The sequence below is a fragment of the Notolabrus celidotus genome, chromosome 11, assembly GCF_009762535.1.
Source record: "Notolabrus celidotus isolate fNotCel1 chromosome 11, fNotCel1.pri, whole genome shotgun sequence".
Taxonomy (NCBI): Eukaryota; Metazoa; Chordata; class Actinopteri; order Labriformes; family Labridae; genus Notolabrus; species Notolabrus celidotus.
In genome coordinates, this window is record NC_048282.1 from 34,897,401 (window position 1) to 34,912,809 (window position 15,409).

Genomic DNA, 15,409 nt, shown 5'->3' on the forward strand with positions numbered 1-15,409 from the left:
TTTAATGAGAATTGTAAGTTTGTGGACAATTAAATTGAAATCGTAATTTTGCAGGGCACTATAAATGTTCATGAAAAGATGAGCTCAGGCTCTTTCTTTGCTCCATCTGAGCTCAACTTGAGACACAAAAACTGAGTCTAACAAAAACAAATGGATGAGGTTAGATTGAGACGTTTGAGAGAGCTCCCTGATTTCTCCACCTGAGCTCAAAAGGAGTCACAACACTTGAGAAATAACCTGAGAATCATTTCAGATTCTGACCAGATCTCCTTTTGAACTGAAAGGGAGACTAAGCTGAGACTTTTTACAACTTTTTTCTGGAGGCAAGAATGAGAAACAGGAGACATAAGCTATAGTCTCATTTTGCTTTCAAACAGATCTCATTGTTGTCTAGGAGACATAAATGAAACACTTTTGAGATCTCCTCTCTAAATTTCTTTTCCTATGGGAAAGAATGATTAGTATTGTTGTAACTCTCTGTAACTTCATCACAGCCTACAAAACATCAGCATCTAACCTGAGAGAGCATGTGGAGGTCTGGAGCTAACACACTGCTTTGATTCCAGATGAACATTGTAAACTTGTCTGCTTGTAGTAACTTAGTTTATATTTCATGGTAGACTTTTTAGATATGAAATCATGTTTTCTAGATAAACAGAACGGAGCAGAATGAACACCCATGCATTCCTGACTGCACTCATGCTTTGTGAAAATACATTTAGAGATATTTTAAAAAGTACTTTGAATACTTCAGTATTTTTAAAATCAAGTACTCCAGGACTTTAACTCAAGTAACAACTTTCACTTGTATTGGAGTAATGTTTGACCAGGAGGATCTATACTTTGACTTACCGAATGAAGACTTGTAGTTTTTCCACCGCTGCCCACTACTCCATATGAGCAGAGGGAAAAAAAGTACAGCTTTGTCCACAGGGGGCGCCAAAATCAACGCAAACCTTCACTTCCTCAGAGGAGCTTTAAAGTCGAATCGGATGTAAAATGATGAATTTGAGAACAAATGAAGATAGAACAGAAGCAGATTTTTTTTTAATATTTTTAATGAAAATAAACTTGACATGAATCGAACATTGGCAGTTTAAACAATATATGTTTTTTTTATCTTTTACAAAATATTCATTATAAATAATTTCACCCTTAACGTCGTCCGCTTTGAGTTTAATGCTAAACTCTCCTGCAGTGTGACGAACTTCTCTTTAAACAGCAGCTGGTGACACTGCAGCAGGTCGATGCTGTCAGAGACAAACTTAGAAAAATATGAACTTCTCTCATCACACGTTGTTTTTAATCTGTCATCACATGTAGAAACTACTGAAGAGGATTAGGGCCACTGAGATTAAAGTCAGAGTTCACAGATTAAAGTAAGAAATCTGAGATTATAGTTAGAATTCTGAGATTAAAGTAAGAATTTTGAGATTAAAGTCAGAACTCTGAGATTAAAGTTGGAATTCTGAGATTAAAGTTGGAATTTTGAGATTAAAGTCGGAATTCTGAGATTAAAGTCAGAATTCTGAGATTAAAGTTGGAATTTTGAGATTAAAGTCGGAATTTTGAGATTAAAGTCAGAATTCTGAGATTAAAGTCAGAACTCTGAGATTAAAGTCATTTAGAATTCTGAGGAAAAAGTCAGAATTCTGAGATTAAACTCGGAATTTTGAGATTAAAGTTGGAATTTTGAGATTAAAGTTGGAATTTTGAGATTAAAGTCATTTAGAATTCTGAGGAAAAAGTCAGAACTCTGAGATTAAAGTCGGAATTTTGAGATTAAAGTCAGAACTCTGAAATTAAAGTCAGAACTCTGAGATTAAAGTCAGAACTCTGAGATTAAAGTTGGTATTTTGAAATTAAAGTCATTTAGAATTCTGAGGAAAAAGTCAGAATTCTGAGATTAAACTCGGAATTTTGAGATTAAAGTTGGAATTTTGAGATTAAAGTCAGAATTCTGAGATTAAAGTCAGAACTCTGAGATTAAAGTACGTAAGAATTTTGAGATTAAAGTCAGAACTCTGAGATTAAAGTTGGAATTCTGAGATTAAAGTTGGAATTTTGAGATTAAAGTTGGAATTTTGAGATTAAAGTTGGAATTTTGAGATTAAAGTCATTTAGAATTCTGAGGAAAAAGTCAGAACTCCGAGATTAAAGTCGGAATTTTGAGATTAAAGTCAGAACTCTGAGATTAAAGTCAGAATTCTGAGATTAAAGTCAGAATTCTGAGATTAAAGTCAGAATTCTGAGATTAAAGTCAGAACTCTGAGATTAAAGTCAGAAATCTGAGATGAAGATTAAACTACGAATTCTGAGATTAAAGTCAGAATTGAGACTGTTTTCCTTAATAATAATTAAAAAAGTATTAGACCTTATTTTTTTTTCCAGCAGCTCTAAACCTCTTCCTTAAGAACCAGCTGGACCTGAAACCTGACTTTCACAGGTTAATCTGACATGATGCCCCGGACTGTGTCGCTGCGTCACTGCTGCGTCACTCGTACGTGTTGTCAATAAAAAAACAAAGTTATAAAAACCGACTCAGACTGAAACATAACTTAAAGTTAAAACAAGATTCAGAAATGGAAGACTTGTTCAGTATTTCCCTTTACAGCCTCACAGTGCTCAAAGTCAAATAATGTCACCGTACAAAACAAAGTATGAAGGACTCAAACGGGACTGTCAGGTGAGTTTAAATGCTGCGGCACATCACAGGTAAACACGATGAGGAGGAAGAGCAGGATGAAGGTCAGTCCACAGAATAAAAGCTGCATAGCATCAAAATCTCTAATGTAGAGAAGAAGGTTTGGAGGCTTGTGTGTCTGCTCTCATGCAGAGTGTTGAACTCATCATGTTGTTAGCTGTAGTGCTTCTTTAATAGTTCACAAACACAGATTTGTTGTTTATTGCTAAAATGTACTTTAACTCTTGTAGAGCTCACAAAGATTTACTCTCAGTATATATACGGCTCTGCTCTCAGTGCAAACTGTGGAGAGTGGGTTCTTCTTTGCTGCTGGTGTTGGAGCAGGAGAGACAAAAATAAACCATGAAGAAGAAAAATGTCTTTAAAGGAACCATACCTTTGTTTTTAACACTTTGCTTTCTACCTTTTCCATCTTTGTTTTTTATAAAGTAACATATCTTTGGGCTTTTTCTGTCTTCATTCAGAGAGGAGAGGACAGTGGATAGAGCAGGAGACTAGGAGAGGGGAGGGATGTGCAGGTAAGGGGCTGCAGATTGGGCTCTGTACATGGGGCGCACAACTTGACCTCTCGGCCACAACTGCGCCCCAATTTGTATTTCTTTTTCTTGTTTATTTTCCAATTTGTGGTGTGGAGTTTACACTTTCTGAAGGTGCTTTCCAGACGAACCCTAGTTTCTATCATGGGTAGAAAAATTGACCCTAAAAACTTGATTTTAATCAGCTTCAGCAACTACTTTGTGTTACACTGCTGATGTCTTTGCTCGTGATATTAACATGATGTTGCACTGCAGAACTTCCCACAGCTGTAGTTTTGTTCTTAAAAAGCTTTTGATATTTGACCACCTGCCAAAAAGATAATTAGATCTTCAAAAACGTACACTTTAGGTGCTTAGAACAGCAAACATTGAGGGTTTTTGATTGAAAAAAAGACTGAAATTAAGAATCAGTCATCAGTAAAGTTGCACATTTATTTTCTGTTTACTTGCTAATCCATTAATCGACCTACTGTTGCAGCTTTAGTCTGTATTTCGTATATTTTATTGCATAGTCTTGCAACAATCACGTCACTTTAACTCAGAGAGATATGCAGATTTGATTTATTGCACTGATCAAGTTTTATGCGCAATGCTTTTCAGAAACGATCAGAAAAACTACAGCTTATGGATCAGTCTTCAATCCAATACGGCACCAGATCTGATAGGTTTCTAGTCTAGTCAATGTGTTAACTTCCACTGGATCCACTCCGTTGTGTTCCAGCTGCGTCTCTGATCCGGCAGGTCTGAGCCCTCCGGATCAGATACGCAAGACTTCTATTTGTGCCGGATGCCGGAGCACGACGCATCAATCTCAACAGAGCAGATGGAGCGGGACAGGAAGTCAGGTTTCACCAAAACAAAATGAAAACATCCGGTTAATTTTCAGAATAAAACACTCTGTGTTATCACCAGATCGTATTTCACTTAACTACAACAACAAACCAAAGTCATGATGAGCGGAGCCAGGCCTGGAGTCAACAGGTCAGAGGTTTTCAGAGGACCAGAAAGACAACATGGATGAGGAGAGGAGGAGGAGGAGGAGAATCCTTGATTCAGTGATTACCGTGGGAAAACCTCAGTCACATGACTCCAGCTATCCGGTGGTCCTGCTAAGTACTGCGGACCGGACCGGACATGGATTTGTGGAAGTTCGATGTTAGTTTGTAACATGCAGTCGTGACATAAAAAACACAGGTATGGTCCTTTAAAGAAAAGTTTTGTGATGTTTTTAGAGTCAACATGATCAAAATAAGTGCCGGATGTCATTTTTAAGTCTTCTGCATGAACACTTTTTTGTTTGGTGTTTTCAGAAGATCAGATGATCAATAACTAAAAACTGATATGTACATGTAACATGTGTCCCTCTCTCTGGGCTGCGTGTCTTTACCTTAAACTACACAGAAGTGGAAGCATTAAGTTTGCCCAGTCACTGGTTTTGATATGTTTGGATTGAAGGAAACTTGATTTGAGTTTGAGCTGCACAGAGAGAACGGCGGTCTCAGCTCTCCTGCTCCAACATCTGAACAAAGATGAGCTCAGACCTCCAGAGAAAAAGAGTCCTTTTAAACACACGATAGAAAAATCAAATCAGAGGAAGAACACGGACCGCCGTTTGAAATCAAAGCACAACTCTGACTGTTCTTCATCTGGAGGAGTATCAGCAATAAATAAATCTCAGTGTCTCGGTCACAGTAACACATGAATGTAGAAAAATATCACTCCCCTTATTACTGAGTGATTAAATCAAGGTTCAGGATGAAGCTCAAAGGCAAAAAGTGCAAAAACAACCGAGGCCTCACGGAGAGACACAAACATCCGCTCGGACGCCTCGGGAGGTGAAGTATTCGTCCCTTTATGATACAATGAAGAAAGAATAAATAATCTGAGTCTTTTTTTTTAAGGTAGTTCATGAACAGAAAGGTGGTTTTGGTTGATTCTCCTTCTCAGTGACAGTGTGCAGCTACAGCGAGTTCCCTTAAAGAAAGTCCAGTCCAGTCCGCATCAGCGTCCAACGAAATACCACAACCTGCCGTCTGGAGTTTGTTGAAACATTTGAGCTTTGAAAAGCCAACATTGTGGAATAAAAGGGAAGTGATGCTCTGCAGCTGATCAGTTTTTCTTTTGTGATTCATGTCTCCAAGAAGGTTCAGCTTCAGGGCCGTGCAGAGTCCAGATTTGGGCTTTTAGATGCAGCTGAGTTTGAGTGCAAAGTCTGCAAAAAGATAAACCTAAAGAGGAGGATGTGTTTCGGACACGGCACTCAATGTCTTTAATTTGAGGCTGATTTATACTTCTGGGTCAGCTGCTTGCTTCCGGCCCCGCTACGATCTCTGTTTACTTTTCCACAGAGATTCAGAGCGTGTTCTGTTAATCTACAGCTGATTGTTTTTTGGGAACCAGAGGGTCGCCGGTTCAAGTCGCAGCATGGACAAAGTTTGGCAAGTGGATTGGTGGCTGAAGAGGTGCTGGTTCACTTGCCTGGGCACTGCCGAGGTTGCCCTTGAGCAAGGCCCCCGAACCCCCAACTGCTCGGTGTGCACTAATTGATGGCAGCATCCTCACTCTCCATTCGATCTGCAGAGTCCCTCTCTACTTTCAAAAGACAGCTAAAGACCCAGCTCTTTAAGAAGCACGATGCACTTAGCTAGACTGTTCTCCACTGTTGTCCCCAGTGGCAGATCATGTCTTCCAGCTACAGTTGACTCACACTGTCCTGCTCTACTCTGGGAATCTGTGTTCAGGTCTGGAGTGACCCAGCACTTGGTACTTTGGTCATTATTGTGGTGATGTTAATTGTTGATGATGATAATGGAAGGTCTTAAATGGTTTGGTTGCTTCATTGTAGATGTTCCTTAATTACTTTTGTGCATTGCCTTTACACTGCTTGGCAGTACCTGCACCCAAATGGACTTGAAGCACTTTGTTCCTCTTACTGATCTTGTTTCCTCTTGTCTAGATCTTTGCTTGTGTTGTTCTTGTTCTCGTATGTACGTCGCTTTGGATAAAAGCGTCTGCTAAATGATATTGTAACATTGTAACTCTGACATCTCTCCTTCTTGACAAAGCTTATAGTTAGAGCTGGATCAGGCTTGGACCAGCTTTTGTCATGCTGCTATAGGCCTAGACTGCCGGGGGAACTGACACACTGACACACTGGGATCCTAGCTCACCCCCTTCCCCCCAACCCCTTCATCACTTACTTTAACTCTGCCTGTCCCATTAAAGTTACTAACCATAGACCTTTCTGGAGTCCCTGAGCTCCCTTGTCTCGTAGGTTCCTCTGAGCTGCCGTACACGTCCTCCTGCTGCGGATGATCTGGACTCCAGCTGATACGGACGTGCTGGACTCCAGCGGCAACAGCTTCTACGACTCGCCTCATCACTATCACTTCTCTCTCTTACTCCCAACTCGGTCGAGGCATGATGGCTGTCTAACATGAGTCTGGTTCTGCCTGAGGTTTCTGCCTGTTAAAGGAAGTTTGTCCTCACCACTGTAACTAGCTAAATACTGTGATGTGCAATGCTCATGATGGATTAAGGTGGGGTCAGACTGAGTCTTACCCTGTCTTGAAGTTGGGTCTCTGTTCATAATTTGACATAGAGTGGTCTAGACCTCCTATGTTTGTAAAAGCGTCTTGAGATAACGTTTGTTGTGATTTGGCGCTATACAAATAAAGATTGATTGATTGATTGATTGATTGATTGAAGTACATGTCCATAGCATGTTTGTGCATAAATTGTATTCATATATTCAAACTATGTGTAAAGCATGATCAAAAATAAAACAAGTGGAAAAATTGAATTTCCCCCATAGGGATTATTAAAGTATGTTTCTTCTTCTTCTTCTTCTTCTTCTTCTCATACAGACATGATTACTGGGAGGATAGAGAGGAGGAGATGAAATACACGGCCGATGAGAGGGGATCCAGGAAGTGCTGTAAATGCAGGAAATACAATGCAGCAGAGCGGACCAATCACAGGGCTTGCTGCCTGCGTCGATTCTACTGGTAGTTACATTTTGGAGGAGGTGCACATCAGCTATGTCGATTCAACGCAGAAGTATAAATCAGCCTTTATTATCAAATCCCAAAGTTGAAAAAAACTCCTTGTTGTTTTCGTTTTTCTGCGGTGAAAGCGAAAGTTTAAGACGCTTGGTTCACTTTGCAGGAATCTTTTGTTTCCTGTGCTTTTATTTCCTCGATTACCCGGCAGATTATTTCATCTTTAAGAGAGTCAGAGAAAAAATATTCATTGTGCATGTAAGCATTTGTCTTGAGAGACTGTGACTCCTCAAACTTTAAGATCTCTTTAAAAAAAAAGTCCATTCTCAGAACGGCTGCTGATGCTTATAAGAGTCTGTGTTTTTTAGCTACCACCCTCTGCCTCTTTTAGGACGTTCAACACCACAGAAGAAGAAAACAGCTGAACTGACCTCTTTTCTGGATGTTGGACAGTAGCATCACGGACTTGTGCAAACACACTTGTGCATATTTCCTCAAGGAGATCCTGCAGAGACACTGACTGCAGTGTTGGTTTGATCTGATGTAGTGTGAGCTCTTCATCACTGCCTCACTTCTCTGAATCCACAACACACCAGAGAGGAAGAGGGAGAACAACACGACAGGGTGATGGAGGAGAGAGAGGGGGAAGCTACGAGTTTGAATCCCTCCATTGAAGGACAGAAAAAGGAATGATGACGCTTCACACATCAAGCAAGGCACTTAAAGATCTGAACTCTTCCTCCAGCTTCCCTTCTTCAGAGTGAAGTACGATCAGAGCGAGAGAGGAGGAGTTGCATGTCCTCACGAGACAAGAAGCCGATCATTCACAGGCGGCTGTCTGGAAGTCGTGAGAGAGAAGGGTGTGACATCAGGACGGTAAAGTGCTGATTTCATGACATCATGTGAGCGAGCGTCCAAGGAGGACGTCAGGAGAAGGAACAGAGGAGCGGGGACGTGCTGGAAGCTGCTGTCAGTCCCCTCACTGTCTGAATTTACCGCCTTAATCTGGATTTTGTGTTTAAATCATCCACGAAAAGACAGTTGATGATGCATCTCTGCTGCAGCCTGAATGCCGTGATGACTTTAAATGCTTTAAATGCACTCAGATGATTGTCAGATACAGGAAACAGCTCTGTCTTCAGTGACTGTCTGCATGTTTAAACCAAAACAACATGTCATTTCAGACTTCAGCTCACCTGAGCGGTGTTAGATACCTCTGATGAAGAGACCTGCAGCCACAGAGGTCAGTACAAGAGCTTTGTTTGCAGCAGTCTCTTCAGAAGCTCTCTTATTTTCTGCAAACAGTCACTTCCTTCTATTCTCGAACAAACTTGATGAAATGTGCATTTTTTGACGTGGTTGAAAGATCCTACTCAGGAGTTTTGTGAAGAGTTAACGACACCTGGGACTCCAAGTCTCACATAACCTGCATGTTCCCAATTGTGATTTGTTTTGGAGATGCAGATAAACATGAAATTTCTGCATGTTTCTTTTCAATAACCAGGTGCCCACATAGAGATTTAAACATCATGCTGATGTGAAGAATCAGTCCTCTTCCTCTCCTGCAGTCCTAAGTCTGAAATGAGCTTTCTCTGCAGGGTGTCTGGGCTCAGCCTTAGAGAGAGGGTCAGGAGCTCAGACTCAAAGTAGAGCCGCTGCTACTCCGGAGAGGAGCCAGATGAGGTGGTTCGGGCATCTGGTCAGGATGCCTCCCCAAGGACGTCTCCCTGGGGAGGTGCTTCGGGCATGACCGTCTGGGAGGAGGCCACGGGGAAGACCCAGGACACGCTGGTGAGATTATATCTCTCAGCTGGTCTGGGAACGCCTCGGTATCCTCCCAGAGGAGCTGGGGGAAGTGACTGGGGAGAGGAGTGTCTGGGCTTCCCTGCTGAGACTGCTGCTGATGGAGGGTATATTTTTAGCAGGGATGTTTTTGGAGGACGTTTTAAGATATATATTGGTTCCTTTTTGGGACACTGCTGCAGGCGTGGGGAGCAGCGCTTGTTCTGTATTTGTCTGCAAATGACAAATGAGCCAAATCTTGAATGTTTTTGTGCTTAGCAGCAAAAAGAGGATTTTAAAAACTGTCTTTAAAAGTTCATGTGAGCACCTGATTGTTGTTTTCTCACAGATTTGAAAGACTTGGAAAGCTTTCTTTCTTTGAGAACAGAAGTTGAAGTATTATTACTCCCCTTCTCGTCTGCAGACGTTTTAGAAAGGAGGACTCAAAGGTGCTAAACCTGTCAAAGAGACGGTCCTTCCACAGAGAGGTGCGACAGCTTCATCATTAAAAGATTTCCTTCTAGTCAGACGTGATCCAGAGAGGTCGTGATGAGTCTGTACTCCGGTGATTGTTGGCGCTGCTGAGCCAGGCGTCAGTCCTGCCGCTGAACCATCAATCACAGTGTGTCGTCACTTTGGTATAGGAGAGAGAAGAGGGAGATGTAGCTCTCTGTGTTGCTGTGCTGTTGATCCAGGCACCACCGGGCCTGTCGTCGTCCTACCATCACAGTGTGGATGAGCTTTGGTGTCGCAGCAGGAGCAGGAGGATCCGTGCGTCACCGCGTGGAGCTCAGAGGTGCAGAGAGTTCCTGGAGGGGAGGAGCCATCGTGTCGCGCCGCTACGACTGCTGCTGCTGCTGCAGGCGTCTGTAATGAGGCATGACTTTACTCTCAGGCAGGTAGAGCGCCATCTCCAGGGCCACCAGGATGGTGAACTCGAACGTTATCAGCTCCCGTCTGCTGATCCTGAAACGCTCCTCCAGCTTCTACATGAAACACACACAGGACATACATGTGTCAGAGTTTGGTTACAGCTTTGAGCCTTGAATTAAATCTATTTTCACTGCCTTAAAAAATCCTAAATATTCAGCTTTGATTCAACACACCGATCAATGCAAGACTTGAATCAGGAAAAAATAAGACTTTTATGTTTTGTTCTTCTTTGCACCTCAAGGCCTCAAAACTTCTCCTGTGTGACATTATTGTGCAACATTAAGACCAGTTTCAAAAGCAGTTATTACTAAGAGGTGTTGTCGTTCAGGTTGCATGTAAAATTTTTGCACTTCTACCTCATTTTATGTTGAATTGATCAAGTTAAACATCTGCTGAAATTTATTCTGAAGTTTGTGTAAAAAGAAGTGATCAATTCCTCTTATTTAAACTTAAAGACTGATTTTTTTTTAAGGGCAGAAGATGAAATAAAGCAGCAAAAATTCTTCAAAAACTTTCCTTGAGTTCAGCATGATGACTGAAAATACATTATTTGGACTGGTGAACATTAAAGTAGTTAAAATATTAAATATAATGTAATATAAAGATCTTCAAAAACATCTTCCGGTCAGTTAAATTCTCTTTTTTTGATGAGGATTCTTTAATTATGGTTATTACATTGTTATTAATCTTTATTTATATAACACTTTTCAAAACAGGGTTTCATTGTTCTTTACAAAAAAGAAATAAACTAAAAGACAATAAAAGAGAAATATGAGGAAGACAAATAAAATAAATTAAACAATGTTGGAAAATTTAAAATGACAAAAGATAAGATTTAAAAATCTAATATCTGAAATATGAAATCAAATTATAAAAATAAAAATATTAAAAAAATTATAAAAACACAAAACCTAATTATAAAAATATAAAATCAAATTATAAAACTATGGAAATATAAATCAAATTGTAAATATATTAAATCAAATTATAAAAAATATAAAATCAAATTAAAAATAATATGAAAATAAATAATCAAATTATAAAAATATAAAAATCAAAATATAAAAATTTGAAATTAAAATATAAAATTTTTAAGTCAAAAAATGAAAATATTAAATCCTGCCAGTGATACTGCCTAAAAAGAGCTGTTACTAATAAACTGACTGATTTTTAAAGTAGAAAACTTGACATGTCACGCCCTCTAGTGGACACACTTTGCATTGCAGACACTTTCCCCAATTTTCTAGAACACATCTCAGACATTTTTTTAATAAATGTATCTGCTGGTTCTGATCAAGCGTGCCGGATACGGCCCTGGTGGTGAGGCTTTCAGCAGTGTGTCTGCCCCCTGGTGGCTGGCTGCAGTATAGGTCAAAAAATCTGTCTCCCCCATTCATTTGAATGGGGGAGCAGTCAAACTTTAAAAAATAAATACACGTCGTATGAATGTTTCTCACATCCGTATGCTGTGGTGATATGTAGTCAGTATTTGACTGTTTTGTGTCCAAGGCCTCTTTTTTCTGAAAAGTTTATTTTTCTTTAGTTATTAGAGTTTAAAAAACGGGGTTTTACTTCCTGTTTCCTTTGATTCACAGCCGCCATAGAACGAAACTTCAGAGGACACACAGCGTCTTGTGACGTCACACTGTAGGGCGGAGCTTATTACAGTGGCTCCACAGGCTCTGTCTGCACAATGGCGGCGCCCGGGAGAGGGATTTTTTGGCTTCAGAACTGTACAACGGGAAGAGGCGGAGCAACGCTGTCCATTTTTATTTACAGTCTATGGTTCTGATGTCAATCCAACAATAACATCTGTAACAGCTGGATTTACAAGACTACCACACTGCTGATGCTCCTATTCTTTGTTTTCCTGCTGCTCAGGTCGCTTCGTAAACACCTGAGTGAGAGCAATATGATCTGAGTGACATGCAGAGGTAAGCACCCTGATCTTACTCTGCAAGTGTGTGTGTGTGTGTGTGTGTGTGTAACTCACATCGATAAGGTGTTTGACCTCCTGTTTCTTGAGGTCACTGCTGATCTTGGCAGCCAGTAGGATGCAGGCTGCTGACACCAGCTTCCTGAAAAACAACAACAACAACAAGAGAGTGAGAGTCAGGAGGACCTCTAGCAGAGTGAACCAAACACTCATCCAAGACAACAAATCATGATCTCAGGAGACGAGGAAGCTACAGGACAGTGGTCACGTTATAACTGCTTTTATAGAGTATCTTAAAACCACCACAAGAGGGAGCCACACACTGAGTCCAACACAGCAGCATGATGGGAAATCAACATATTCAGAGCTTATTTAAGGACCAAATCTCTGCAGACTCTCAGAGAAAGCATGATGATTCCCTCGATGAAGAGGAAGTAACTACAATCAGCCTTCATGGAGTAATCTGTTCCAGGGAGCTCCAGAGGAAGGTGTTGCATGATGTCCGTATTCAGTGTGACTGAGCATCCAGAGCAACATGTGAAGTTTGGGTCAGGACAGCTTTAAGAAGTACATTATCAAGCACTTTCAATGCACGTTAATGGGGATCAGATGTTACAGTACCTGTTCTGTTTGTTGAGTCGTCCCTGCAGAACCAACTTCTCAAAGTAGACGAACGCCATCGCAATGGTGACGGGCTGCATCCCACAATCCTCCCCGACTATCCTCATCTCTCTCTTCAGACTGTGAGGCAGAGAGGGAGGCACAAAGTCAAAGATGTGTGGAGCATTTTCTCCACATCGGTCTGAAGTCATGCTGAAGTTTGTAAAGGTCACGAGGAGGATTTGATTCAGTTACCTGCGTATTTTGCTGAGGGTGAGCTTAATGTGAGGGAACTTCTCCTTGAACGACTCGTTCATGTCTTTCTTCAGATCGGACGGTTTGACGTATTCGATCACCGTCGTCTGCAGGAGCGAAGAACGAGAGGAGGAGAGGATTTAATACAAGACATAAAAGAAGTAATGCAGAATGAAAGAGAGACATGCATCTTCAGAGAGAGGAGACTGTAGATATTCAACAGTCAAACACAGGTCACCAAATGTAAATAAACACCATCAGTATATATCAGACCGTGTGGTTGGTGCATGATTTAAGATTTTCACTGTAAACTCTTAAAAGACATCACATCAGTGTCGATTTCAGTGTGTTTCACAACCAGATGAAACTCCTCACAGGGCCTTTAACACTTAAATGATTCACAGCTGCTTGCTATGATGATGTAATGTCATAATAATGATATAAAAAAGCTGCAAAATGAAAACAGGAGACGTCGTTTTGGATTCAGATCAAGGACTCCGGCCTCTTGGAGGGCTGATTTAGACTTTAAGCTATGCTTTGGTGCATCGACCATCCCTGCTGTAAATGCTGAGACACACATATTTTCACTTTGAGTCTTTAACTGATGTGAGTTGTTAAACAGATATCTGTGTGTGATCCTCAGTGTGTGTGTGTGTGTGTGTGTGGCTGTAAACACGAGGTTGGAGTGTGTGTGTGTGTGTGAGGGTCAGAGAGTCGACGCTACAGTGAAAGGTGAGATCACACTGAGTAAAGCTTACACACACAATCACACTGAGATCAGTGACACAGCGACTCTACCTCAGGAGTAATCTCCTCCTATGGATTAAACCAGGCTGATACATCGTGTGTGTGTGTGTGTGTGTGTGTGTGTGTGTGTGTGTGTGTGTCCAGATGTTAATTCATCTCAGTGGAGGGATAAGCTGCTCCCTATAGAATAACCATGTTGATGTCAAAGACCTGTGTGTGTGTGTGTGTGTGTGTGTGTGTGTGTGTGTGTGTGTGTGTGTGTGTGTGTGTTTCTGCTCTCAGCAGTGATTATTCTTCTCTCAGAGCTCAGTAATCCTCCTCCTCTTTAATTCTGCCGCCTCGTCTTTTATTTCCTCTCTGCTTCCCTCACTCTCATTTCTACCACTGAGTATTTGGACCCCATTAAAGGAATGAAAGTCAGAATATTACAAGAACAAAGTTGTAAGAGAATAATGTTTTAACATTTACAGAATAACTTCATAAAAATAAAGGTGTGGTGATACGAGAAAACAGTCGTCATCTTCAGGTTATGAGATGCTCCACGTTCCTTATTTTTGCACAGGGAGCCGGCTGCTCTTCAGACACCCTTTCAAAATAAAATGAAGGCTAACCTTGCACTTCTTAGAATACTTTCTTCCTGTAAAATTGAGACTTTATTTGTTTAATATTTTGACTTCTTTCTCAAAATCTTTAAAATATTTTTAAACAGTGTCCTTGATGCTCTGCTGTAGGTTTCTTTAGGAGTTATTCTCTTTTATTTTGGAAACTCAGGTCCTAGTTCTACATATCCTAACATGCAAAATGGTCTAAAATGTCATAAAATAGAGCAGTAACACAGGCTGTGATGGCTGCAGCCTTCTTTTTAATAATAATAATAATAATAACAATAACTTTATTTATAAAGCAGCTTTAAAAACAAATGTTTACAGAGTGCTTTGACAAACAAAGCATGGTTTAAATAACAAAGTAAACCTTTCGGCAGACAGGGAGTAGGATTTTAAAGAATGCAAATCAGAATACAACGCAAGAGGTTAAACAATCAAACAGAATAAATGTAAATCAAAGGGTAAACGATAAAATAAATAAATAAATAAAAATAAATAAATAAAAATGGATAAGTAAATAAAAGCATTAAAAGGACAATAAAAGAGGCTGCTCTTCATTAAAATCATCTCATTAAAGGTGACATATCACGCTTCATTTCATCAATATATATTGGTCTAAGAGGTCCCCAAAACATGTCTTTAAAGTTTATGCTCAAAAAAACACTTTGAAATCAGATTTTGGTCTGCCTGAAAAACCCTCTTCTTCAGTCCTCCTCAGAACACTCTGTTTTCTTTCTGACCACGCCCCCTCAGGAAGTGGGTGTGGCCTCGGCTCTCCAGGACGTTGATCTAATGTTTACATGTTGGCTGAATATACACGGCTGCTCAGAGATCACGTTACTTCAACCCTCTGAATCTGATCCAAAATCTGATCCTGACGGAGAGGCGCCTGTAGCAGGACCTTTCTGAAGGATTGGTCACACATTTAGTGTTTCTTGTTGTTTTATTTGTCAGTATGTCGACGTGTGTCTTGGTACACAGCTACGAACATGTAGCTATGTGGCTATGCTAACTAGCGCTAGCACTTATCCATGATAAATAAAAATCATCCACTAGATCTTCAAATCTGCAGACGTGGGGAGTAAAACCGACCTTTGTGTTTATTAAGACAGCCTACAACTAGCATGCCTCCCTCCTAAGCTCCTTGTTAGCACACATTTGTGCAGGGAATGAAAAACAGAGGAGGGGTTGAGTTGTATTTTATACAGTCTATGGGCTGAACAAGCTCCGAGCTCTGACTCCGTGACAGACCGGATATTGTTGTTACGTAACAAAAACACTGAAGTCTGAAACGGCTGGTTTCACACACA

At 40.6% G+C, this 15,409-nt stretch overlaps 1 protein-coding gene across 1 annotated transcript in view; it reads right to left on the reverse strand.

The window, feature by feature from the left end:
- Positions 1-7,297: 7,297 nt before the first annotated feature.
- The window catches only part of cables2b (Cdk5 and Abl enzyme substrate 2b), a 140,183-nt gene continuing 132,071 nt past the window's right edge, over positions 7,298-15,409 (reverse strand). Inside the window, exons 7-10 of the mRNA XM_034694821.1 lie at positions 12,748-12,854; positions 12,514-12,633; positions 11,950-12,034; positions 7,298-10,009 (exon numbers count right to left, since the gene is read on the reverse strand). Coding sequence (XP_034550712.1) covers positions 9,863-10,009; positions 11,950-12,034; positions 12,514-12,633; positions 12,748-12,854 — 459 coding nt within the window. The 3' untranslated portion in view covers positions 7,298-9,862. The remainder of the gene's footprint in view (positions 10,010-11,949; positions 12,035-12,513; positions 12,634-12,747; positions 12,855-15,409) is intronic.